Here is a 26,111-nt window from a genome sequence, read left to right on the forward strand (position 1 = left end):
AAGGGTTACCAGGTTTCTTTAGAAATCGTAATGTGGACAAAATAACAGAATTATGCCAGAAAGAATAAAAACAATATTATTAGCCCCTGTGCAGTTATGTGCTATGTAATGCTCTACGCTTGGATAATAAAGATAAAACTGATGTTTTTTCCCAGTTTACACGATATTAAAACTTGAGCTGTCCTTTGGTACAACCTGCCAAAAACAAAAGAAATGATGATGCTCACAAAGCAAGAACTGGACGAGACGCGTCATCAACAAACTCAAAGCAAGCCGCTCAGTATATAAAACAAGGAAGTGAAAGAATTCAAATTTCTGGTGAAATGTGTTGAAAGACCCTGATGACTGACTTAGCCAAGGCAGGAAATTATAGTCTCAAAGAAAACAATCACAGAGACACAGACTGATGGTTACAGATGGAGAAAAACTCCACTTCTGCAGCAGAGACACTTTCAAGCCAGGCTGAAGTATGCTAAGGACAAGCTGGAGAAAGATCATGGACACTGGAAGCACATTGCTTGGTTAGGTGACTACACTAGAGTTTTTTTACTGCTTATTTTTGGAGAAAGAAGGGAGAGGTGTATAACCCAAAGAAGACCCTCCCCACACGGTGGTGGGAGTATTACAGTGTGGTGCTTCAGTGGATCTGGAACTAGGAATCTTGTCAAGGTGGAAAGAATCACCAGGAAAGGAGCATGTGTGCAGATTTGGAAAGAAAACCTTATGGACAACTGGGCCTGAGTGGCTGCTTTGTCTTTCAATGTGGCAACAATCCAAAACATCCTGGTAAAAAACTACCAACAGAAGATCAAAATGGGAGCTGTTGACTGGTCTGCACAAAGTCCTGACCTGAAACCAACTGGGATGATGAAGACTAAGGTCTCTGCCAGAAGACCATGAAATCTGGAGGAGAGACTCAAAGAACAACAGGCTGGGATTGATCTGCGTGACACTTGTTGACAACTATAACAGCTGACTGCAGGCTGCTGTCCAGCAACAAGGAAATCCAGCTCTTTGTTTACTGTAACTTCATATGACGCACGACTGGATTAATCCGTATTTATGTCGCCTTGGTGTAGCCGCCCATGTAAAACGTTTGGAACAAGCTGCTTTAGCTACTTCCCTTCAAGCTAACTTCCTCCTGATTGGCTCCCCCTCCCCCGTACAGTATTTTTGAACAGGTGGGCGGGGCTTGTGTGCTCACAGCCTGAGATACGTACCTGAGGAGACCAATATCTACTCTGTGCCATCATACAGAGACAAGGGTAGACAGACCAGCCTGAAACAGAGCAGTCTGAGCTTTTGGTTCGTTGGGGTCATTTGTAAATATACACTGATATCAATCACTCCGTGTCAGCCACTGTAACAACTGCACACGACAGAGAGTGAAAAGAAAAGCATAACAGATTTGATTAGCTGGCTTTCGCTTGACGGCTCTCCACACTGTCAAACTGAAAGCCAAATAAAATAAACTGATACGACGTATGGAGATGAAGGGTACGGACTAATGTGCAGACACTAAACATGAGTAATGCCAGTATATTCAGAGGTAACATTTAAGACTGAAACACAGATCTGAACAGCAGCTCATCTCTTCTGTGAAGTTCCTGTAGCGATTACACTGAATATGAGCTGAAGATTTCAACAGTCCCAGCTACCACGAGCAGACTGGCATCATTCCTCCACCAGGCTCCTCTTCCTGTTTCCTCTCTCTTTCGTTCCAGTCTTTGAACAGAACCTGTGAACTGAACGAGTAGCACTATGGTGACCAGATAACCGCGGGCCTTATCGGTACTGCAGTTACATCTGCTAAAGCAGTTATCTTCCATGGCTCTGCTCAATGGGAGCAAAGGCTGAGGGCTCTAAGGTCTGATTAGCGCTCTTTTGCTCAGGATCCCCATTGTTAAATAAAACCCTCCATTTCTGCTTCTTCAGTTAGCTAAAGCAGCTTGGTACTGCCCAAAGCACTTGTGATATTCAATTAATTTAATCCTATTAGTCCCAGAAAAAGAGAGACAAGGAGAGAAAGTAACTGAGACGAGACCCAAAGGGCGGCCCTTTTTATAGGCGGAAGATTTCAGATGCTAGCAGCGAGGGCGAATAGAGCTGATGCTTTGTGATGGATTACTCTGTATCTCCTCCATCCACATTATCCCCCGGGGTAGTGGCTGTACTCAGACCAGTGCTAGTCTATCTGACAGGTCCCATCAGCTCTGGAGGTCAGATGTCAGATACAGAGCTTGGAGAGGAGGGAGGTCACAGACAGTTCAATCACAACAACACAGCCCACTGTGCTGCTGAGAGTTGGTGTGTGATATCTGGTTAGAAGGAACAAACACTGCTTTAATTCCATAAAACAGCTGGGTTGTAGAGTTGTTTCAAAGATTTTTCCAACAAAAGCAAATAGTTTATTAATTATTACCATGACCAGTCGCCAGTCTGTCCCAGGGCTAACACGGACGACTATTCACACTCACACCTGTGGACAATTTATTATCACCACCTGATCTTAGCCCACTCGCTGCACGTCTTTGGACTGTGAAGCAACAGCGCTAACCACTGTGCCTAACTCATGATCGTGACGTCACACCTCTGAACTGTCAAACACACCTGAGCTTATCAGGAAGGATATCAGGCACGTGGTCGAGAACATCATGAACATCATACTTCAGCAAACACGCCCTACTAGCACTCCAACTATTTTGGCCTGTTGTCCTCAAAGGCTTTCTTATCTTTTCCATGTCAGCAAATCCCACATGGATCAGAGTCGGGTCACAGACTCATTTGAGAAAACTTTGTTCTCCGATCTGAAACATTTTTTAGATTTAATATAATTTCTTTTGTCAGATGGGGAGACGCTGTTAAAACTAGTTCAAATGAGGCATCTGTTGTTGTCACTTGTTGACTTGCTGTGTGACCACTAATGCTTCAGACAACACAGCCATCTGCAACCCTGACTTCCTCGTCTGATTTGTTGGTTACATGCAAAGATGTTTCACATCGTGCGTCAGAGTTCATCCTCGAAACCCTGCGTCTGTGCGATCTGCATAAGATCAAAAGTGAAAACGAGTGACACAGCGTCTGTAAAGTGTTTAAAGCACTAACTTCTTTTTAAAAATCAGCAGTGGTGCAGATCTTTTTCAGTGGCAGCCACAAGTTTTATTTAGTAGTTTAGGTTAAAAAGAGTAATTGGGGCAATTTTTGTGAAGAAAATCACGTGCGTGGCTTTTCCCCAAACTCCTGTTTCCCATTCAGAACAGTAAATAAACCACAACAGTGTTTGAGGTTAACCCCTGGCCCTAATTGGACCACATCAGTAATTAGGAATAAGCATTAATCATTAGTTTTGACCGTGTTGGCCACGGGGAATTAATAAAGGGACTCCACGCTGCTGTCTTTGATCACCTATAATCTGCATCAGCTGCATCTGTAATAACACAAGACACCGACAGACTGCGTCGCTAAGATCGTTTCATTCTCAACCAATCATTAATTTTAATAGCAGAAACCTGCGGACAGCTGCCCACAAGACCGATTCATGCTCACCGCTGCATCAACTGACAATGAGCACGCAGAAGTGAGATTACACATCAGAACACTTAAAACATGTCGGCACCGAATTACAGCAGCAGTGTAACTCTGGGGTGCAGCTATGAGCTCAGTGTGATGAACCATCTGAAATCCTTCATGCCGACCTCCTTTGACAATCAACAGTTATCTGAACACTGCAGCTACAGGCTGCCGTCAGCCCACGAAGACGACTCGGGACAAAGCCAGTCTGTTAGAGGCAGGCTGCGAAACTCCAGATCATGTTCACCATCTGCTCTGCTATCTGTCACCAAGGCTTCCACTACACCAACACTGGAGTGAACAATGACAAACATACTGCGCTTCACATGCACCCACAGCCAAATATTGATCGACAGCGTGTCGTTATGCTGAGCTGGGAAACTGGCTGCTTAGTGCTCATTATGCTGCAACAACTGTATGCAGGTGCTGAACAAGTACTGCAGCAGCTACCTGCAGCTGATGCACATCTGCCTAGTGTAGCTTGCATAGATAGATTTAGATGTTAGTTGTTATTGGATATTTATAGATGAGTGATTAGTGTAGTCTGTGGTTCTTACAGTGTTAAATGACTGGTGCACATTTCCTGCACACACTGAGGCATCATTTCCTCCTTTTCTTTCAACTATGCTCTGACAAGTACAGAGACGTGCTTTAATCAATACAAATGATCCAAAATGTAGACAAAGGGTAACAAGATCTTAGCATTTATGTCATCACTACCACAAAGGCAGATGTGCATACTATGTGCTGTCAATGTGGGATGAAGGTCTTTAAATTAGAGATATGTCATTCATGTATCTCTCAGGAGACTGCAAACTTTTAATTATTTATTATCATTATCAGTAGTAGTAGCAGTGTTATTTCACTCAGAAGCTTCTCACTAAAACTACCACAAGGTTCTGGGTTCTCTCTTCGTTTGCATGTTCTGCAGGTACTCTGGCTTCCTCCCACAGTCCACAGACGTGCGTACGAGTATAAACCGTACTGTCCACAGGGTAACTGTGACTATAGTGGACTGTCTCTGTGTTAGCCCTGTAATGAACAGGGATCTCTCCAGGGTACGTCATTTTTTTGTCCGGTGTGAGCCGGGATGGGACCAAGCCACCCAGCGACTGAGTTAGGAAATCGTTTCACGCCCAAGCCGAGTTGGTATCCGGCCTCTTCAAAATGAGGTGGCTCAGTATGACACGTGAGAAGAAGGGAGTCAAACAGACTCACTGTGTGATTTAGGGGAGTGACTCACCTATGCTAAAAGGCTTGATAATTAACCGATCACCGTAAGTATCGGTTCTCTGCCTAACTTGTTTAAAGCATCGTTATTAAAGAGACCGACAGCCCTCTGTGTGCAGTAGTAATGAGGCAACATTGTTGTATATACTCTGTGCTGTACAGTTACTGACATACTCTACATCATACTAGCCAGCTTATAACATGGGACCTGTCTTATTCTTGATTAGAGTAAAGAAAAAATACTGATGTAGATCTACTTATGGTATGAATTTCAAAATCCTGCATCACCTTGTTCTAAATTTATTGCATTCATAAGTTTTCAGAAAACTTGACCTCTGACCTGTAACCAGCCAGAGCCATGGCGGGGGGGGGGGGGGGGGGGGGGGGGGGGGCACAGGATGAAAAGGGGGGAAAAAAACAAAACGCTTGGACACTGCTAGCACGGGGCGCCTTTCCAAACCAACTTCATTCTGAGCCAAAGACTAGAAAATATGGTGAAGCAAATCTGCCCTTTGGCTCCACCTGCGCAGGTGCGGAGGTAGGTCTCCCTGCAGGATTGGTTTTCCCTGTCGGGAGCCGTGCTGGGCTGTTTAAACCACGGACAAACAGGATCCCACATTCTTGATTTTTAGTTCACAAACACTTTTTGTAATGACTCACTACTCCTGACATTTTGGAGATGTTTGCTCTTTATACAGTAAAGTTACAGCGGGATACAAATAACATCAGGCTGATCCTGCCACGATTTGTTCCCCGGTTCAAATCACGGACAAACAGGATCCCACAGCTGTTTATGTTTTTAAACCCATTTTGCACAGAGAGGCATTTTTTAAAAATGTATTGATGCAATTTTGAATATTATTACACAGGGAAAAAAACTACATGTAAAATAATGACACTGTGACGCCTCTGCCTTTGTAAATGGAGGGACAGTAACTGTGTGTAAAACCTGCAGACAGTCAGATTAACAGCATTTCGTCTCTATCATTCTGCAATTCATCTCATGTAAACAATAACGTGGCCACAGCGTGACGTGAATAAAGGCACATACCTTTGACGCTGCGTAACGAACTCTGTATTCCTCGTCCACACATAAACGCAAAAAAGGAGTTTTAAAAAAATCTCAGTTTTCGATGATTCGAAACGCCGTCTACGTGGACGAAACAGCTGCGTGTTCAAAAATACCCGTGTAGGTGCGGACGTAGCGTAAAAGAGTTAGTAGTTTATTCTATTACTACCTGTAATTTATTGCAGTTTACTTTTATTTGCTTAATTGTTTACAATAAGTTTGAGGTGTGAAATAAACAGCAATGGAGCAAAATATGGGCGTGTGTGGTTGGAGGATGTGTTTGCGTGGTGGGGGGGTGCGAACATTTTCCTTGTGAAACAAAGGGGGGCCTAGCAAAAAAAGTTTGGGAACCACTGGTTTAAGGTAAGGTTAGCTTTCCTGCTAACCCAATCAAGCCACTAGCTACCTAGCACAGCAGCTAACAGGCTAACCTTAGCTTGCTTCCTCTTTAATGGTGTTGCTATCAAAATAAAACCTGAAGCATCAATAATTCTTTTTCTTATAAGGAGTCTGTGTCTGGGTACCTGTCAGGAAGCAGGGCAGTGGTGCATAAATGACAAAATCACACTTCAGGCTGTTAAAAACACCCAGAATCCTCGGGGAAGGTCTCAAGCTTAAGCTAGAACCAGAAGCTTCTGTATTGTAAAATGACTCCTTGGTGGAACACTACAGCAAATGATCAACTGTTTTCTAAACAGCATGAAGCCTGGAAACAGGTGGAGCAGCTAGCCTGGCTCTGTCCAGCCTGAAAGACGTACACCAGCCAACTCTTTTAAAGTTGTGCTGTGCCCAGACCTGACTGAGAAAGGATAAGGTGGTGGCAGGAAACAGTATGGCTGTTTTTAGCTGTACCATCTTAAAAGGTTGGCAGCAATACCTGAGGATCACAGAGCTCCCGCCTGCTGCCGCTCTAACATATTGTCCCCACGGTGAGCCCAAGGAGGGACACGGTGGCAATCTGTATGCACAGATTCAAAACCTTTTATGTGCCCTGGAAAACGCCGTGTTTGCTCATGTGTCAGCCCTGACCAACTCATTTGTACGTAAAGATTCAGGCACAACTGACCTGGTACAGGCAGGTCTATGCTTCTAAAGGGCAATCCACCCCATTATTACGTTTGGTCATGGTTTCACTGCCGTTCCTTTTGTTATATTAATTTGGACACATTGGGTTTTCTGAACTTGTTTCATTGTAGAGTTATAGTTCTGGTCTCAGAACCTGGAGATTCTGTTCTGTCTTATACATTTGCTATGAATACGACAAATGCAAATCAGAATGTGGTCAGTTAGCCAGACCTTCTGTGGAGCACGTTTCCTGCCAAACCAAACGAGTATAGGATCCATTAGTAGCAGTAAGGCTAGCTTACAAATGGAGGACAGTTACCTGGATTATATGATGACGTTTGCTGAGCTATACTTTCATCTGGTTTTTATTGTTATTTTAAATATCAAACTGCTATCGCTTCTCTGTCCACTAACAAACCAGTTACCAATCACTGGAACACAATGGTCTCCTTACCCGTGTGGTGGTGGCAAACATGTACTTGTCTCGGAGCTGGAAGCTGTCCACCTGCTCCAGGATCAGTCTGCGGTTCTGTTCACTCTGGAAGAAGTCAGTGCTGCTGAGTATAGTGGATACACCCTGGGGCTCGTTTCTCTGGACGAGGACTGTGGTTGGGGGGTCGTAGGGTTCCACACCCCTGGGTTTAGGAGACAAGAGCAGAAGGTGAGAGACAAAGATGTATCAGAGGGAGATATTGAGAAAAAAGGTGAGGATAGGCGGGGAATGGAGAACATGAGAATAACACAAACACTTTTCATACTTAAATATATCTATTTATAATTGTAAATAGGCCTTAACAGATGGACATCAACCAAAGGTTAGGCAGGGCCTGTTCTGAAGCCTCACACTGAATCATTTATCGATGACAGAATTACAGTTACAGCTGTTTCTGAATCTGAAACAAACTCACGTTCAGGACAACATCACTCTTCAGAGATGTCAATCAGAAAAGCAAGAACTAAACTCCGCTTTCACCCTGTGGTCTCACAGGCTTCACACAGACAAATGATTCCTTGTCAGTTTTTCATTTAATAATCCCGTTTTCAGGATAATAAATGTCAACACAAAACACTCTCAGGCTCTCAGGAAGTTCAAACTGAAAATCTCCATCTGTGCGCCAACCTTGAAAAACTGCGCGGTCGAACTATTTACGGCCGTTTCTGTTCCAGCTCGTGGCACACAGAGCCCGAATGAATGAAGGAGGTTCACTGCATCTTATCGTCTGCCTTCCAAATCAGCGCGTTTCCTGCCAGAGTCTCGAGAACTAAACAGAGAGAGCAGTGTCTCGCTCAGCTCTGCCTCTGTGGCTTTCATTCAAAGGTCCCTGTTCAACCGATGGACACTGTCTGGCCTGAGAGTGCGTGGAGAGCTATTCGTAGTCTGTCTCTGCGCCTTCCTTGGAATTAATCTGTGCCCTTTCTAAACACTTCCTAAACACCATTCTTACCCTGTTTTGGTAGTTTCTCTCTTTGTGTCAGGTCCGTACGGCATTCAAACCGAGCATTCGGAATGACAAGGCCACTTTATCTGAGACACGGCCACCAACAGCACAGGTTTCTTTAATAACAAATCTTTTCTCAGACCAGACATGTAGCACTGCAGGCCCAATTCTCCCAGTAACATTAGAAAGCCAAAGTATGATTGTGCACACTGGATATCCCAGCATTATGGACACGGACCCACCACGTAACCTCCGTTGGCGATATTGCTCAACTCTCAAAAACAATGAATCAGGACATGTAGTCAACCAGACTGTCAGGCTTTACAAGTTAACCGTAAAAGAAATTCCACGTCAATCAAAGCTTCATTTGATTTGAAGCCATTAAAAATGCTTCAACATAATCTGGGCTCATAGGTCACCGTGGCTTGTTCTTCAGTCTCGCACCGGTCGGATTCCTGAGCGAGTAACAGTCCACATAGTGGTGAACATTTCAGCTGGTCTGGTTCCTTGTTGGTTTTGTTTCACAGGATATACTTTTTGGTTTTGTTCTTGCAGTAAAATTTGCTGTAATTTTACCTTGAGAACTTCAGACAGTTCATGGAGTCTGGCATTGGCCTTTCTCGCACATGGCACACTAGATGCAATTACACTGCAGAAAACACACATCGCAGGTCAGGTGGCTCCCCTGATAAAACTTGCGCCAGCGGGAAATGCACCCGACCTTTAGTTGCACTATTTATCAGCACAAACCGTCATAACAGAGGGGGAGGGCAGGTTAAAGACCATCCCACTAGAGACTGTGGATGCCGCTCACCTGGTTGAGCCTGTGACCCACGTAGCAAAGGTACTTTAGGGGTCAGCTATAATCTGCACTACTGTCAGCCTGAAAATGTTCAGAGCTGCAACGCTTCTATGTGATATCTATTCAACGCCCCCCTTTCTCCCACAGATCCTTGGTTTCCCTATATATAGAGTTGATACTCCTTTTATGTGGGATTTGTATCATTCGTTGTAATCCATATGGCAGAAGAGATTGTACTTCTTATTGTACAAAATGGATTTTGCCTCTCAGTCCGTCTTCTAGCCGTGCGATCACAGGACTACCAGTTATGCGAGATTGTGGGGGGTCCCACTGGTTTGGGTGGTTCTGAACACACCCAGCAGTAGACTGATAGTCAGGCTCAGATCGCTTTGGCTTACAGAGCCTTCAGAATGATGTGCAGCACAAAAGCAGCAGCCTCTTCTAAAGCCACAACAAACAGGATTAAACCCAAATTGGATGGAGCACCAGGGGCGAGCGTAAGATCAATCCTTATTTGTGTTGCTTTGGTCCTCAGATAATTTGCAGTTTCTTCTGGCCGGTTTGTACCTTTAGCAGCATTTTCAAATCTTATTTGCTGACTTTTAAAGGCATCAGTAGTTAAATACATCTAGAAATCCAGGGACCAGATCATTTTGGCTGTCAATGATAAAAAAGATGACCCAGATAAAACCATTACCTTTAAGTTTTGTATTGTGTTATGAATCAAGCACACTGCTGCTTCTCCTTAAAAATCCAAAATCTCTCACAGTTTAGTTCAGCTCAAACTAAGATGACGGAGGGAGAGCCCTCGGTCAACGGGAAGTAGAAGATATAAAAGGATTCAGCATCAGGGCCCATGGAAGGAAGTTGGCTTGTTTTCAGTCCATGCAGCACGTGACAGATTCAATTCAACTTTATTTATACAGTGCCAAACACAGCAACAGTCGCCTCAAGGTGCTTTATATTGTAAGGTAGACGCTACAATAATACAACAGAGAAAGCCCAACAATCATATGACCCCCTATGAGCAAGCACTTTGGCGACAGTGGGAAGGAAAAACTCCCTTTTAACAGGAAGAAACCTCCGGCAGAACCAGGCTCAGGGAGGGGCGGGGCCATCTGCTGTGATTGGTTGGGGTGAGAGAAGGAAGACAGGATAAAGACATGCTGTGGAAGAGAGACAGAGAGTCGGATGTGTTGGTTTACACCATAACTCTCCCCACAGCTACTGTGCAGCTCTGCTAAGGTTGGCCAGGCCACGCCTCCTGGACTCCTGTTGCTCTTCCTTACTAACTGACACTCCCTGTTATGGTCCAACAGAAGCTTCAAATGCTTTAACTATTCATACTTCTACTGATATTAAAAGTCACCAGTTCGACTGCTTTTATTGACTAGCCATCAAACCATATAGCTTCTTCTTACCAATAACCAGCAAACAGTTGAGCTGCTGCTGACAGAAATTCATTCACAGAGCAAAAAGGTTTTTTCCCCACATAGATAAACGGTGAGGGCAACCTGCCTAAAAGAGCGTCAGTCTAGCATCCACTCAGAGTGGAGGGGAAGCATCACAGATCAACAGGTCTGCCTGCATTGTCCAGAAATGCTTCCACTGGTCCCTCAACCCCACAGGACTCCAGTTGTTTCTGATTCTAACTTACAGCAAAAATCTAAGCGTGCTGAAGCATTTGGAACAGATAAGGAGTACATAATGACTCATTCCATCATGACTGCTGGCAGTAGCATAGTACAAGGGCTGCAAAGGAAAGGATACTTCTGCACCAAAGCTATAATTCAGCTTTTACCAATCACCGTGAAATGTAGTTAAGGGAGGATATTGATTACATATTTTGGCACACGGCAGGTATAATTCTCTTTGGAGAAGGCAAACATTAGTGCTCTGTTTATTCTATAATATAAATCAGTCCAACAGAGCTTGAAACCAGGTTTCACTGCAGCGTTGCATGTTGAGCTTTATAAAAAAGAACTAAAGGAGCACTGCCTAAATCACTGTTAATGACACCTGCAGCCCTGTAATGATCTGCAGTCAGCATCCTGTTACTCACTCTTGCATGCAGCTCTTGGTTAGTGACTGATTTATACCACAATCCTGATGATGGTAATGACAACAAAGCTGACTCGCACATAACTAAGCAACCAATGTCAGATGTGTCTGTGTAGATTCTCAGTCATCCAGGTCATGGTAGTCTAAGGAAACTGGAAATATAACAGCGGGACTGTTTAAAGTTTCGTCAAGATCCTTCACCTCTCGTCCAACGTCAGTTCTAAAAGCAAACAGTGAAGATCCCAGATACATGTGGAAGAAGCTGGCTGCTATTAGTATGGAAAGAAAGTCTTAGTTATGCACATTAGCTTAATGCCAATACAACATTTATGATGACTATTTATGATGACTACGATTCTATAGGTTCAACAGAGTCATAAATCTCTTTAGCTGGGGAATTAATTTGGTAAGCTAGCCATTCAGCATTTCCACTAAAAGGGCATCTGTGCAGGAAGTGATTCACAGGTACACATACCAAAGAAAGGTAATCAGATTCAGCACCTTCAAGTTTACCACCCTCCATATGGCAGGGTGGTAAACGCATTAGGTCAGACGTCCACCACCCCTAAACATCAACATCCTCTCCTACCAAAGGATGGGAGAAACCCAGTTGTAGACGTTGCGTGGGGGTGCAGATGTAATCTTTATTTTGTTTAACAAACAAAACAAACCCACAGCAACACACAATTTTGCTAGTAACAACATTAGCAACTAAGCTATATTAGCGGAGGAAATCATTTGAAAACAGTCAGCTAAGCTACCAGATAAGCATCAGGAGTCAGATGAATTTGCTAACTGTGGATTTTGCTCCATTAGATGGCTTGCATTCTTATGTATTAGCAGACATGCTAGCATTAGCTAACAGTAGCCAGAAAAACAACAACAAACAAACATCGAAAGGTTAAAACTTTTAAACAACATTATTTACTTGATACCCAAGGTAACAGCTGGCAGGCTAACACTAGCTTGGTTAAAGTTAATGTGAGAGATGGCGAGCAAAATGCTACCTGAAGCCATGTTTTAGTTTGAGTTGGTCATTTGTTGACTTTAGCGATCAGTGAACTCTGCCTTTCTTTCATGGCTGCTGTTGCTCACTGATGATGCTGGGCGCAGAAGCACTGAGTATTTTACCAGGAACTATTTTACCTTTCAAACCTTCCATGTTTACACTAAAATAATGAAAGCACTAAATACTGTATCAAGTTTCCATAAGTAGCAGTTATCCTGGCAAACCTGATGTAATCCAGGTAGAGTCCATTCAGCGTCCATCCTGTCACTCGGTTTTCTGCCTTGGTGACAACATGTTACTCTGCTCAATAAACATCTAAAGGCTCCTGGCTGCAGAGAACCTGCACCAACATAGCCAGAGTAAAGTGTTGTCTCATGTTGTTTCACAGCCTCGATTAAAATACTACAAACACAACAGGGGAGGCTGCCGTCTCTCAGCCACTTACATGACACTGTGAAATTATCCCAACCGAAGCTCACAGTACAAGCCAAAAGTGTTGAGTCATGCACTTAATAACAGGACAGCAATGACTACACATTTTTCCAAGGTGCACTAATGTTCAGGTTTGACAACTATCAACAGCTACACAAACACAAGCTTGAAAACGTGCAACAACTGCTTACCAGAAAAATGTGCATTCTTGCAATCAAAATGTATAATTCCAGCATGATAAGAGTCCATCCTGAACCCAGAAAACCTCACAGTCATGTTGGGAAACAGTTAAATGAGAATCATTCATTGAGGAGTTCTAGTCATCTTCATGTGGAAGAAAGTGAGGATGCCTGGTGTGGGGACAAGGGGCTGTGACAAAGGTCTGCTTTACACAGTGGTGTTAGTGAGGCTTCCTTTATTGGTCAAGACAAGTTTACACAGCACTCACAGCTGAATGGAGACACCATAAGCCCAGATGTTCCAGACTGGGCCTCACTATGCTCACTGGATTCATGATCAGCCTTACACATCTGAATGACTTTATGCAGAACAGCTTAAACTGTTACTTCTTCTTTGCATTATTGATCTTTTATCAAATCCAGCCAGTAGCCAACAAATGTTAGAGTTGAGATAAGCTGTATTGTATAAAGTCACAGGAAACACTGTGCAGACAATCATTAAACTGCCTACAATTTGTTGGTTGTATTTTCATATTAATCAAATAAGACTGGGTTTCCATGACGATCCAAGATAATCTGGGTCAGGTTCCATCTCATCCAAAGCTCAACACATCTAATTAACAGTCTTAACTTTATCTTAACTTTAACTTTTACAGCAGGCTGTTCACTGTTGAAGCCTGCAGTCATGCTATTTATATTTAATTACTTTAGATTTTGTCAAACCAATCACTGAATAACCACAGACCTGTGATCATAAATGCAGCCACAACTCTGAGTTGTATCATTCCTAATACAGCTCGACTCTTCTTTCAACATTTAACGGCGTCAGCTGTGAGTGTGGGCTCTGACCTCTTATGTATAGAAACACCAAACACCGTTGGATTATTCTTTTGGATAATCCAACAACAGAAATGACAAAATTAAGCAATTTATTTTTTAATGAAGGTGTCTACTTTCATTAAACGGACTAAATGTTAACTGACTGTCCTGACACTGGAATAAAGCAGAGCTACTTTGTGTCAGATAAAGAAGAAAAACACATTTTCATTAATTCTCTGTGTTATTGTGGTAATGTCGACGTGCTATCGAGTAAGGATGAACTCATCTGTGTATCAGAGTTGTTGACTAGAAATATCAGACAGCGCAGCAATAACTTGTAGAATAATTTATCTATTTATGTGCTTGTAGCTAACGCCTGAAGGCCGAGGACATGCAGATTTAATAGGAGTTTTCTGGAAGGTTATATTTCCTCAGCATTGTGTTGGTGACAGGATAGATACACCCTCTGATGCCTGTTGTACTGCTTCAGCCTCCTTACCAAAAGTAGGTCTTCACGTGCTCTTGGATCAACACCCACGTCTCCCCAAAGTCGTCCGATTTCCACAGCTAGAAAGGCAGGAGAGGAGAGAGGGTGTAAGGAGAGAGCAGGAGGAGGAAGGGGGAGGAGGAGGAGGAGAAGAGGGGGGTGGTGCACTGTAAAAATGTAGGTCAAGCTCATTCCTTCGTTTTGGCTCCAGCACACATGTAAAGGAGAACACCGGAGAGACGTTTGCCACTGTTATGTTTGAACTCAGGAGAGCTATGATGCAAGGACATCACTTCCTGTCCCGGTTAGAATATCCTGCATGTGAATTTCTGAATCGAACAAGCGACGAGTACTTCATATCAAGCACACGTGCAAGAAACAGTCACGATTTCAGCCTTCGTTTTAGGATTTTAAAAATTCAGAGGAACAGTCGGTGAATGCTTTGGAAACACCAAAGCATTCACCGACTGTTCTCATAAAATACTCATAAACTGTGGTTACTCTGGCAGCAGCAGCCTAACTGAGTGTCCAAATACGTCCCAGCTTATTTACCTGGCACACACTTTTTTTACACGTTTCCACAGAGCTGTTAGACATTTGTAAGGAAGACATCGTCCTTCTGTTTGTATCAAAATATGTAGAATACTATCAATAACTGCAAGTATTCACATAAGGAATAATAAAATCCATCAAGTCCACATTGTGTGAATATTCAGTGCAGAAAGGCTTCATGAAATGTTTTCCTACACATGCACATGACTGGATCAAGATGAAGCTGAAGTCATTTGAATGCAAAGCTACAGTCATTTTATCAGGTCAAATTTCGGCTGTAACAGGGAGTCAAACTCACACTACAAATGCTTCATCATATCTACAAGCACCACTCAGTAAAAGGTGTCGCTGAGGCTTCATACTAAACAAAGTGCGTCATTCTTTTAAACACACAGCACTGTAAAGTCAGAGCATCGCTTTACCTGTTTGTTGGGATGGGAGCCGTCGTAGCCGAGCACCAGGTTGGCTCGTCTGCTGTGGAGCAGCAGGTCGGTAGGTTTGAAGGGGAGGGAGAAGCCCTGGACGTTCCTACAGAAGTCAAAGGCGTTCCAAAGGTAGTTGTTGGTAGAGTCCACAAACAGGTACTGAGGAGGCAGACAACAAACAGAAGCATTAAATAATAAATCTGACAAATCCTAGAAAAGTTTTCTTTGAGGGGAAACAAAGTTTAAGGTCTATCAGGCTGACTTTGCACAAACTCAGCTCCGCAGAAACGTTGGGAAACAAAATGCAATGACTGACAAGCTTAAGCCCGTGTTTACTTCACCATCGGGCGCCAAGGTTTAATCCTTAAAAAAGTATCAGTGAAGAAAACGAGTTTGCAACATAAAATCATGAAGAGCAGAGGACTCAAATGAATCAGCTGATGGAGCCTTTCCAGATGTGGAAGCTACCAGTTCCACAGCCACTGATTTTAAACTGAACACTGATAACACTCCTGATGGTCCCACCACGTTCACACAAGGATTCGTCGTTGCATGATGCAGGATGTGTCCCAGTTACTTCCTGACAGTTAATGCAGTGCTGCCTGAAGTCTGCCTCTTTGATACGTTCTTTTTAGACCTGATGTTACCGATCTGCTGACAGTTAACTTAATTAGTTTCACCATGTTACTGCAGCTGTTTCCTTTTAGTAACAGTTACTTTTCCAGCTTTTTGTTGCCTCTTTCCCAACTTCTTTTGGGAATGTGTTGCTGTATGAGCTCACATTTTTCTTAAAATTGTACTTTTTCTGTTCCGATATTTGGATATTTGTTGAGTTTTTCAGCTCTACTTGACAGAACAGTTCAGCTCCACCAAAAGACGACCAGTGACAAATCCACAGACACTGAGATATGTGCAGGAGGAGAAGCTGGATTAGTTTCCACAATTCCACCATTGGATCTTAAATTTCCCATAATGCAACCAAAAGCTTTATTTCATACCTGACAGTATACAGCTGACATCACAATGTGTGCTGTGTAGAATACATACAGGAAACTTTCCACTTGTCTCTCGTGTAAATACGGGTCAGTGGGACCAGACTCACCCTCCTGTTGTCTGCAGGGCTGTGGTAGAACTGCGAGATGACCTGCTTGCTGCCGTCCTTCATCTTAGCCCCCGAAAACTTGAACTTGTGTGAGACGGGTATGAAAGTGGTGCCGTGGTCATAGGACACGTAGACCTGAAGACAACAAGGGAGGTATGAATGCCTGCACCCGGCGGTCCCTGAGAAAAGGCCTGGATTATATTTTTTTTATCAAAAAATTCACTCGGCAAACTGCAAATTCTGCCATTTTAAAAACACTAATAATAATAATAATAATAATAATAATGATGATGGATTGCATTTATATAGCGCTTTTCAAGGAACCCAAAGCACTTTTTACAATTCCACTATTCATTCACTCTCACATTCATACACTGGTGGAGTCAAGCTAATCTGAAAGGTCTGCAGGTCTTAATGCTCAATTCTGATTTTTTGATCAAATCCGATTTTTTTGTCTGCTTCTTCACACTACAAATAAAATGTGACGCGCTCTAGTGTGAACCCTCAAAGCGGCCCACATGCACAAAAGCAGACGTCACACACAGCGCGCTCTGTTTAGACTATGGCTGGGTGATATGGCCTAAAATTCATATCACGGTATAATTTGAAGCATATGCAGTAACGATATATATCGCGATATTTTCTTTTCTTCTGTATAACGTATTTTACACACTATAACGCGCACTTAAAATCCTTTAATTTTCTCAAAAAATGACAACGTGCCTTATGTATGAATTCTGGTTGTGCTTACTGACCTCAAACAGATTTTATGTGCTACACGCCGCTCAAAAATCTGTCAAAAATGTTTTAGTACGACTTTGCTAAGCTACGAAGCCGCACCGCTTGATAGATTGTCGGAGCATTATGGCTGCCGTAGTCAGGAGCCTCGTGGAGTAATCTGGGTCCAAAACTCCGTCATCTTCAGGTCCCAAAGTAACAAACGAACACTGCAGCATCACTGAGAGTTAAAATCTGTCTAAATTCTTTAATCTTTAATAAAACGATCAGCATTGCTGCTTTACCAGGTGTAACAATTAAGTTTAGCATCCAGGCATCCATGAAAACAGAATTTATTAAATTTAACACAGTTAGAGGAAGTTAGCGGTTAGCAGGAAGTTAGCTCACTAGTTTCCACCTAAGCATGATATAGCATGTTCTGACTGAGAGATTTCTGAAAAATTCAAACGTACAGCTCTGCTATCACTTCCAACATAGATGAAGACAGAAGCTAAACAGCAGTGATGTTTGTAGGGTTACTGAAGTTGGACTAGCTGGTAAACAATGATGTGCTACATGATTGCTAGCAAAACAGCTACGTTAGCATAACATTAGCACAGTGAAGTTGAAGGATGAACGCTAACTTTTTTCCACTCGATAAAAGTTAACGTGAAGGTTCCTGATGGTTAGGGACAAATGCAATCGCATAGCAGGATGCTGTAAACGGACCAAACTTCAGTCAGGAGAACAACTGAGATAATCCATCCACAATACGAGGTTAGTCATTAATATACTGCAACAACATGGGAATAGAGCAGCTGTGATAGAATTCAGCATTAAAGAATCAATGGTACAGAAGTGGAGGAAGCGCAGTTTTTGGCTTTCCTCATCTTCCAAAAGTGCTTCGTCTCTTCGCTGTCGCCGGCCATAATTTGCAGATGTTGTTGTTTGCAGCCGCTGCGAGGCTTTCGACCAAAACAGGAGCAGCTTGATGACACCATCAACATGCGCTATCGTGGTAGAGCGGTATAGTAAAGATCTCTACCGTTGGCCAAATTTATATCGTTTCTACCGTAAACCGTTTATACCGCCCACCCCTAGTTTAGACCCAGACCAAACAGTATTGTTTGACTGATGGCCTTAATATAAAGACTTGTTTACGTTTCCCAATTTTGCTTTAAGTTATAAAGTTATTTTGTTATTTACATTTGGCCTAATAAGGATCCTTATTGCTGTTTTAGAGGAGCGCTGCTTCAGAGGATAGCTGCAGATTTCTGTCAGAATCTGCAGATTATACATTTACAAATAAAATGTTCACGTTTCTCCAACGTTGTCTTCCCAACAGTTTCACTGGATGGCCAGGAAGCGTTCGCGATGTCTTCTCCGGCGCTGATAATTGGCGTCTGTCTTGTGTCAGTGACGTAAAAGACGGATTTAATGCGACATGACCATCAAACAGCAGTCGCTTTCTAAAACATCAGATATGTATCGGATTCAGCACCACATACGAAAGTGACCCAGATCGGATTTGTGCCATTCACACTGTCATACCATGATCGGATATGAGTCGCACAGGGTCAAAAAAGTCGGATTTGATGCGCTTTCGCCTGCAGTGTGAACGTAACCTTGGTGATCCACAGTTTCAAGGAAGACAAATTTCTGCGCCTGCTGTGTGTTCGAGAGGATGAAGGGGTTGATTAATGACTGAATACTAGGGGTGCAACGATATTCGTATCGATATTGAACCGTTCGATACAGTGCTTTCGGTTCGGTACGCATATGTATCGAACAATACAACATTTGTAATTTATTTTATCAACTTTCCTTCTGACGATGCTGTCTGTGTGGAGCGCTCAGTGAATCTGCGTTCGACTACTCCGCCTAGGCTGCACTGTCGAGCGCAGATCCACTGAGCACTCAACACAGACAGCATAGTCAGAAGGAAGAGCGCAGGGCAAGTTAAGCTCTCCTTGCAACATGGCAAATTGAACCTCCCCCACCCTCATTCAGATCTGGCGTTTGGAACTATTTTGGTTTTCATGTGACGTATGACCCTGAAGGTAAGCGAGTCATGGACTAAAGTAAAACAGTATGTTGGATGTGCCACGCAATGCTCAATTACATGGGTGGGAACTAGCGTGTTAGCGCAGTTAGCTCGTTAACGTGTTGGCCGTCTAGCCCCACGCACGGGGCTATCAGGGGTAGCTCGTTAACGGAGATTTGCCGTGTTGTGGCGTTAACGTCATTTCAACGAGATTAACCTGAAAGCACTAGTGGGAACACAACGAATATGACTGCACATTTACGCCGACATCATCCTAGTGCAAAGACAAAAACAACAAGCATGCTACTAACTTTAGCCGAGTCATTTAGACAGCTGTTAGCACATGATTCTCCTTATGCTGCTGAGAATATAGCCCAGAAGAAGCGGATAGTATAGCTTTTATTTTGGAAAGAGACATTTCTCTGTAATAAACTCTCTTTTCCAAAGATGAGTGATTCCTCAATCAGATACAGGGCTCGCAAAATCGCTAGCCCGACGTCCCGGGGCTAGTGATTTTTTCAGTCGGGCTACCAAAATCTATCTCTTCCCTGCCCGTCGGGCTATTGTAGGAAGGAAAAATATATGTCAATGCTTTTGCATTCTTTCGGAAATGTAGCTGGGTAATTATGTCATTGGCATCGGTGAGCCACTGTCAATATGTGACATATTGAAGTCGCGTTTGAATTTGCGCTTGTTTTTTGCTTTCACTTTGCAATCGTGCGAACTGTGTATAGAGAGCGACAGCACTGATCTGTGAGTGATGATAATTTGTGCACCAATTCCTCTGACATCGTCTTATTAATCGTTAGCTTACTATGCAAACATGACAAGTGAAATCTCCCGCAGCTTAAACATGTGAGAGGTTGATCGCGCAGAGAATCGCTGAGCTTATGTGAGTGAGCGTGTAAAAGCAGCAGGATATATATTTTAGTTCTGCTGAGCCAAATAAGACAGGTCAGGGTGAAGAAGTGACAGCCAAAGAAAAGCTTACCACAAAACGGAGAAGTTATGACAAATCAGACTATAAGGCAAAAAGAAAGTGCAGCTTTATGGTTTCATGGACAAAAGAATTTCTGTGGCTGCAATATGACGAGCTAAATAACCAGGGCTGCACATAAGTGGTCCGCAGGTGTGCTGTCAAAATAAAAAACACGCACAAGGGTTAGGGTTAAATTTAAAAACTGTACTTTTGAGTTAAAATCTATATTTATAATTTTAATAAATGACAAATTAAAAAGGCATGAACATTTTTTTTGTATCGAAAAAATATCGAACCGTGACACCAAAGTATCGAACCGAACCGAACCGTGAATTTTGTGTATCGTTGCACCCCTACTGAATACCTACAAAAAGATGTTACTTTATAGACACTTCGATGGTGAAAGATGGTAAAAGGAAACTAACTGTGGCATGGATGTCAGCCTTTTTCAGAGAAACAAGAAAACCAAAAATAAGAAAATATCTACCACATGTCCTTAAACACAACACCCTGTGCTTGTCGGTGTGTGAGATAGGCCATAATTAAAAAAATGTTCATTTTCATTTAAGGCTTTATGCCCCAAATAAAAACTCTGTGGCATCTATAAAGGACAAGTGTGACTGGTTGGCTGCAGAGCCTTTCAGTGTTTGTAAATGGCGACGTGTGACGAAGACGAACTGAATGCAGACTCGTAGCATCTCCTTGTAGAAAACTCAGCATACATGTGAAAGGAAGTCTAAAGGTGCGAAACTCTGTCTGCACTTTGCACACATGCCCCAGACACTTCAAAGCAAACGTGTTAAACTGATGTACGACCTTCAGTCACACGCAACTAAACTTGAATTCATGAAAGATGAGGGGACCAACGCCTCCGCTGTAACCACAACGTGAGCTTGTGTTTGGCCACAGCAAGAGGTCAAAGGTCCCATGTCCCATATGTAACACTACCATATTAAATCCCTGAGTTGATGGAGAGATGACAGAATCTGTCTTTTAACAGTCTGGTTGCCTCCATGCTGCCTGTGCACACACGCTAACGCTCCTAACATAATATCTACTGAAATAAGAGAGCTTTGCAGTTCATCGGTTTATCTTTATTAACTCTGACAGTGACTTTGAAGCCTGAATCATTTCAGCGTCTTCAGAAACCAGACTGTGTATTTGTGAGAGTCAGCTTTTCTGGATTTCAACAAAAAGACGTTTATTTGGATTGTGTGTGTTTCCTTTCACTTTCACCAGAACACAAGTGGAACTGCAGTGACATAAAAACAAGCTGAATTCAAAACACGACCTCACGTATGCATTTCGAGCAATTTCAGAGAATAATGGAAATTACAGTTTTTTACAGACACTAGGACACATGTCTCAATACTTAGGTCACGTTTGCAAAACTCCTCACACAGTGAGCACAACAGAAGTCTATGTGGGCCAAACTGAGGACCAGTTATCATTGTTTTGGCACAAAATGCATTCAGTGACTACATCTCTCAAATTTCATGAATTATCTTCTCACTCAGACACAACAACTGCCAAAAACCTTTGTACGGACAGGACATTTTGCATGTGCTTACACACTGTTTTCAAAACTGTTAAACTTATGGCCAAAACAATAACACAATGCAAAACTTAAAAAGACAGCAAAATGCAACAGCAATATTTTATTGAAACATATTTTAAATCTAAAAATGCAGTTTAACCAGCCACAGCTGATTCTCATTGTAGATGAACATCTACACAGGTGTTACTCCTTCAATTGTTCAACTCCTTCAATTCTGGCAGCCAGAAGATTCTTTCCTAGGTGTGTTGCCCTAGATGACATAAGATGTGATGTGGATGAGAACCTGTGGCCAAATGGAGGAGACCGAGTAGATTAGCATTACTATTGTATGTGTATCAGTGGATGGTGTGCATACAAATTCTTGTATTTTGGGATTACTTAGTGCAAAAAAATAAAAATACAGAAACAAATATTAACGAATTCTGCATGATGTCTGATTCATTCCAGTAACATATATTGAAATTATAAACAGAGATGTGTCCTTGTTTTACACAAGAAAACACTGTGTAATGCTACATGTTGTTAGTGTTTTTTAGGTCATTGTTTTGTGGGTGACAAAGTGTGTTTGTCGGCTGTCAACCTTTGCTAGTGTTCTGGAAGAATGAGTTTATTTGAGACCTGAATGAAGTGTTTTGGTAGTTGTAGTGCATTTTGAATGTGAAATGAGCTGCTTTGCCAAGCTGACGGTCAGTTAGGAGGATTGTGTTAAGTGTTTTGCAAAAGTGACCTAAGTATTGAGAAATGTGTCCTAGTGGCTGTAAAAAACTGTAAACACATTTTTAATAAATAACAGCCAATAATCTATAAAGCTGTGCTACCAGTATTTACAATTTTGGCTTTAGACACTTTGCAATCACTGGGGAAAAAATCCTTTTGAGACTATTTTTTAAAACTATTATTTATATTTCGCTCTGGCTCTGACAGCACACGGACACAAATACTCGTAACCACAGTAATGTCTGGTCAGTGGCCATTACCCTCACACAGCTGTGCTTGGTAAGTAGTGAGCGTGGAGGAAATATTCAATGCTGAGGTCCTAACTGTCTATCAGCAGTTTAGCTAGCTTAGACTGCAGGTCAGCATGAAGGTGTTTGAGTAATAACTGCATCGGTCGTTATTCCAACCAGCTATTTAAGGTTGATGGTTCTGCCCAACATGGTCACTGTTAAGGACTGGCATGATGAGATAAATCTTTCTGAGGAATACAGAACAACATCCATCCCATAATGAGACAAAACAAACTTCCCAATCGAAGGAAAAGCAGTATTCCCCTCAGCTCTCCGTCTGAAAGTGCTCAGTCATCCCAGGAAGTGGAAACAGAAGCGGCGTGCTGTTTAATGGCTGTGTTTGAGGCTTTCAGTTTCTTTTCTGTGTGTGTGTGTGTGTGTGTGTGTGTGTGTGTGTGTGTGTGTGTGTGTGTGTATGTGTGTGTGTGTGTGTGTGTGTGTGTGTGTGTGTGTGTGTGTGTTGAGGTAGCAGATGGGACCGATTAATGTGTAGCTCAACACTTGTACCATCATGAGAAACATGTTAAACAAGTGTGAACACAAACCTTCTGCTACGCTGCTAATTTACACAGACAGTTTACAGACTGGGATTTAACTGGAAAACCAGGCCTGAGACTAACCTGAACACTGTATGAGCCTACTGGAAATAATCCTGGGCCTTCTGGTTTTAGTATTCCCAGGTTTCCTACCCTACATGTTACATGCATGGATGTTTTCAGGCGTACTCACCGAGCTGGTTTTGGACCCAGTGGTTCCTGCACTGTCTCGAGCCAAGGCTACAATGACATTACTCTTCTCTCCTGCCCAGTGGACGACCATCTGGTTGTGAGAGTCATTCAGGTTGGCCTGCAGAAAAAAAAGTGAACATAAGGTGCAAGGAAACCTTTCCAATCTGAAATTTAAATGGGCTGAAATATCCAGCGATGACACGGACACAGAGCTGTGACGGTACTGAAGGTCGGTTTGGAGGCTTTTTCTCTTTAATAAGTAAAATAATCATTTAAAAATTTACTGAAGTTCTCTTTGTCTGATATTAAAATTTCTTTGAATATTAGAAACAAAAAAAATGCTTAAGGCCCCATAAAGGCTCGGGAAAGCTGTAGTCTTACTTTAGGGTACCCATTTGCACAGGCTGGTGAGAACACCATTGTTTTTATCCCTGTGGACACGTGACACTCGAGGAGACGGATGAGTTTAACACAGTATCCTGATCTGCTGACAGTCACAAAGATGGATGCAGACATTTCTTCAGGCCAGCACATGGTTTGAATCTGAGGCGCTGAATCAAAGCCAGGCACAAACTCACGTCTCTGACTCCTCACACCAACTTTCTGTCTTCGGCGGCCGGACTGTCAAACGATGCAAAAAGATAAGGATCAACGGAGCTCACAGATCTGAAGCCGCTTCCCAGTTTTATGACAACTCGGTAAGGAATTCAAACAAACCAGGCCGTGACCTGAGATAACCCCAGGCTGTTGAGCCCGCGTCTGTCAGAACATTTCCAAAAATGAGACAAATCACATTTAATCTGTGAATCCAGATACGCTGTGCACAATCTGAATGATTTATTTAGCAACAACATCAAAGTAGCACAAGTCAATATTTCATGGGAAAAACTGGCCCATGTGTCATTTAACGGGAGTCACCGGGCTGATAGTCTCCGTTTGTTTATATGTATTTATTTGTATTTAACAAAGAGTCAGTTTCCAAAAATGTATTTTGGCCACTCCTGACATTGATCTGCATCTCTAGCAGTCATCATCAGCACACCAGCTGTTCTGCTGTTCAACGGACAGCAGAGCAAACTGCAGCTGCAGATGAAAAGGACACAAGAGAAGCAACAGGGGGGAAGCCCCGCCCCGGAGCAACACGCAACCACAAAGCAGATTCAGATTCCACCAGTTTAACCAGTCTAGCTTCCACTGGGTGTTTTGGGAGGTTTTTGCAATTGTTTCTTTTAATAACCTCGTAGCAGGACGACGGTCTGTCGTCGTGTCTGCTGCCACCGTGTTTGAAGAAGGGACAAAGTTTTTGTCTGTGGTCACACAGGTGCAGGACCACCGTCCTAAGGACAGTCAGTCCAGAGGTGCACGTCACAACCTTCAGGACACGCCTGAAGTTCTGCTCTGCGAGTCAGTGTCAGGACAGTGAAGCTACTCGTGATTTTTCATCCTCTCTGTCCGTGGATCTCAAAGTAAGGCGCTTTGGGCTTGAGCACAACCATCCATCACAATCTGTGGACAGCAGGACAGTGTATGTGGAAGCACGTTTAAAATCAAGTGCAGAGGGCCTGTTCGTGGTGCTGAAAGGACACCCAGCGAGACGGCGTGTCTGAACGGTTTCTTGGAAGACGTTGCGGCAGCGTGGCACAGAGGACGGAGCTGCAGCACAGAGCAAAGCACGCTTTTCTTTTACTCCGTAAACATCTGGCTGATCGTGCTCCAGCAGTGCGTCTGCACAGGACCGACCAATAACTTGCTTTAACACAAACTCCATCTCCTTCGGTGCACCTCACGTGGCGCCTGGATCAATGATAAAAAAAACAGGCGATTTCATCTCTTTCTTTGTCGCTGGCTCTCTCTGCTTTCCTCTTCTCATCTTTTATTGATGATGTTAAGAAGGGCCCGGCTGCCTGAAGGGCTCCTTTTTGCTTCAAAGGCCTTTCCCTGCATTTTTCTAGCAGTTCTCAGTGAGGAGCAAACAACAAGTATCGCTGTCAGCTGTGATCAGACACAACCCTCCACCCAGTCTGCTGCCACCGCCGTAACAACGGTGAGGACGACGATGCCAAAAAGGTAAAATTATGACTGCACAAAGGACTCGGGCCTAATGAGATATTCAGCCTGAGACTTTTCAGCAGTAAAGAGCGACTGCTGGCAGTGCAGCCCGCACTGCCACGCCTCACGTGCTGTTAATATTCGCACGTTTGTGCCAGTGTTGGACGGCATTCTGCCAAACGCAGCGATGCTAATATCTCCACCTACAGCGGTCTAAAAAATCTATAGAGTGCTGCAGCAACAAGGCTCGCTGTGCAGTTAAGGGGGCGGCCTCGAAAGGCAGGATGTACGAGGATAGATTTGTTCTTTAGCATAATTTAACCAGAAAACAGCAGAACAGATGTCCTGGAGAGCTAGACTGTCTGTCACCAGCAAGACACAAATGTAACATTTTCCTGATGTAAGGTCCAACAAAGGGACAACTATGAGGCGCTGCGGCACAGTCAACTTCACTGAGACCCGCTTTAGTCATCTCCTCCTCCTCTCCGTCTTCTTCAGCGTGCCTCCCTCAGGTAAAAGTCTGGGCCGTGTCTGGAGCCGAGGTGTTGCAGCGATAAATCTCTGTATTTTTGGCATCGCTGGTCCCTGTGAGGGGGTGAAGGGGCTCTCGGGACGGACACATGAATCCAGAGAGCAGCGATGAGTCCAGAGATAAATATTGTCTGTCAGGTTGCAGCAAATTGCAGGAAGACCTTCAGCAGTACGGGTGGTCCCGCCATGGGTGATTACTGCTGTGCAGCTCCACTGCACATGTCGCACGCACCACAACGACAACAACATGTGTACCG

At 43.3% G+C, this 26,111-nt stretch overlaps 1 protein-coding gene across 4 annotated transcripts in view; it reads right to left on the bottom strand.

The window, feature by feature from the left end:
- sorl1 (sortilin-related receptor, L(DLR class) A repeats containing) overlaps window positions 1–26,111 on the bottom strand; it is an 86,859-nt gene that overhangs the window by 41,245 nt on the left and 19,503 nt on the right. For all 4 annotated transcript variants that reach the window (XM_082504221.1, XM_082504220.1, XM_082504222.1 and 1 more), the window contains exons 2-6: window positions 23,276–23,392; window positions 16,242–16,376; window positions 15,137–15,298; window positions 14,175–14,242; window positions 7,389–7,569 (exon numbers count right to left, since the gene is read on the bottom strand). In XM_082504221.1, coding sequence (XP_082360347.1) covers window positions 7,389–7,569; window positions 14,175–14,242; window positions 15,137–15,298; window positions 16,242–16,376; window positions 23,276–23,392 — 663 coding nt within the window. The remainder of the gene's footprint in view (window positions 1–7,388; window positions 7,570–14,174; window positions 14,243–15,136; window positions 15,299–16,241; window positions 16,377–23,275; window positions 23,393–26,111) is intronic.

Source organism: Aulonocara stuartgranti (assembly GCF_965226115.1).
Source record: "Aulonocara stuartgranti genome assembly, chromosome: 14".
Classification (NCBI taxonomy): Eukaryota; Metazoa; Chordata; class Actinopteri; order Cichliformes; family Cichlidae; genus Aulonocara; species Aulonocara stuartgranti.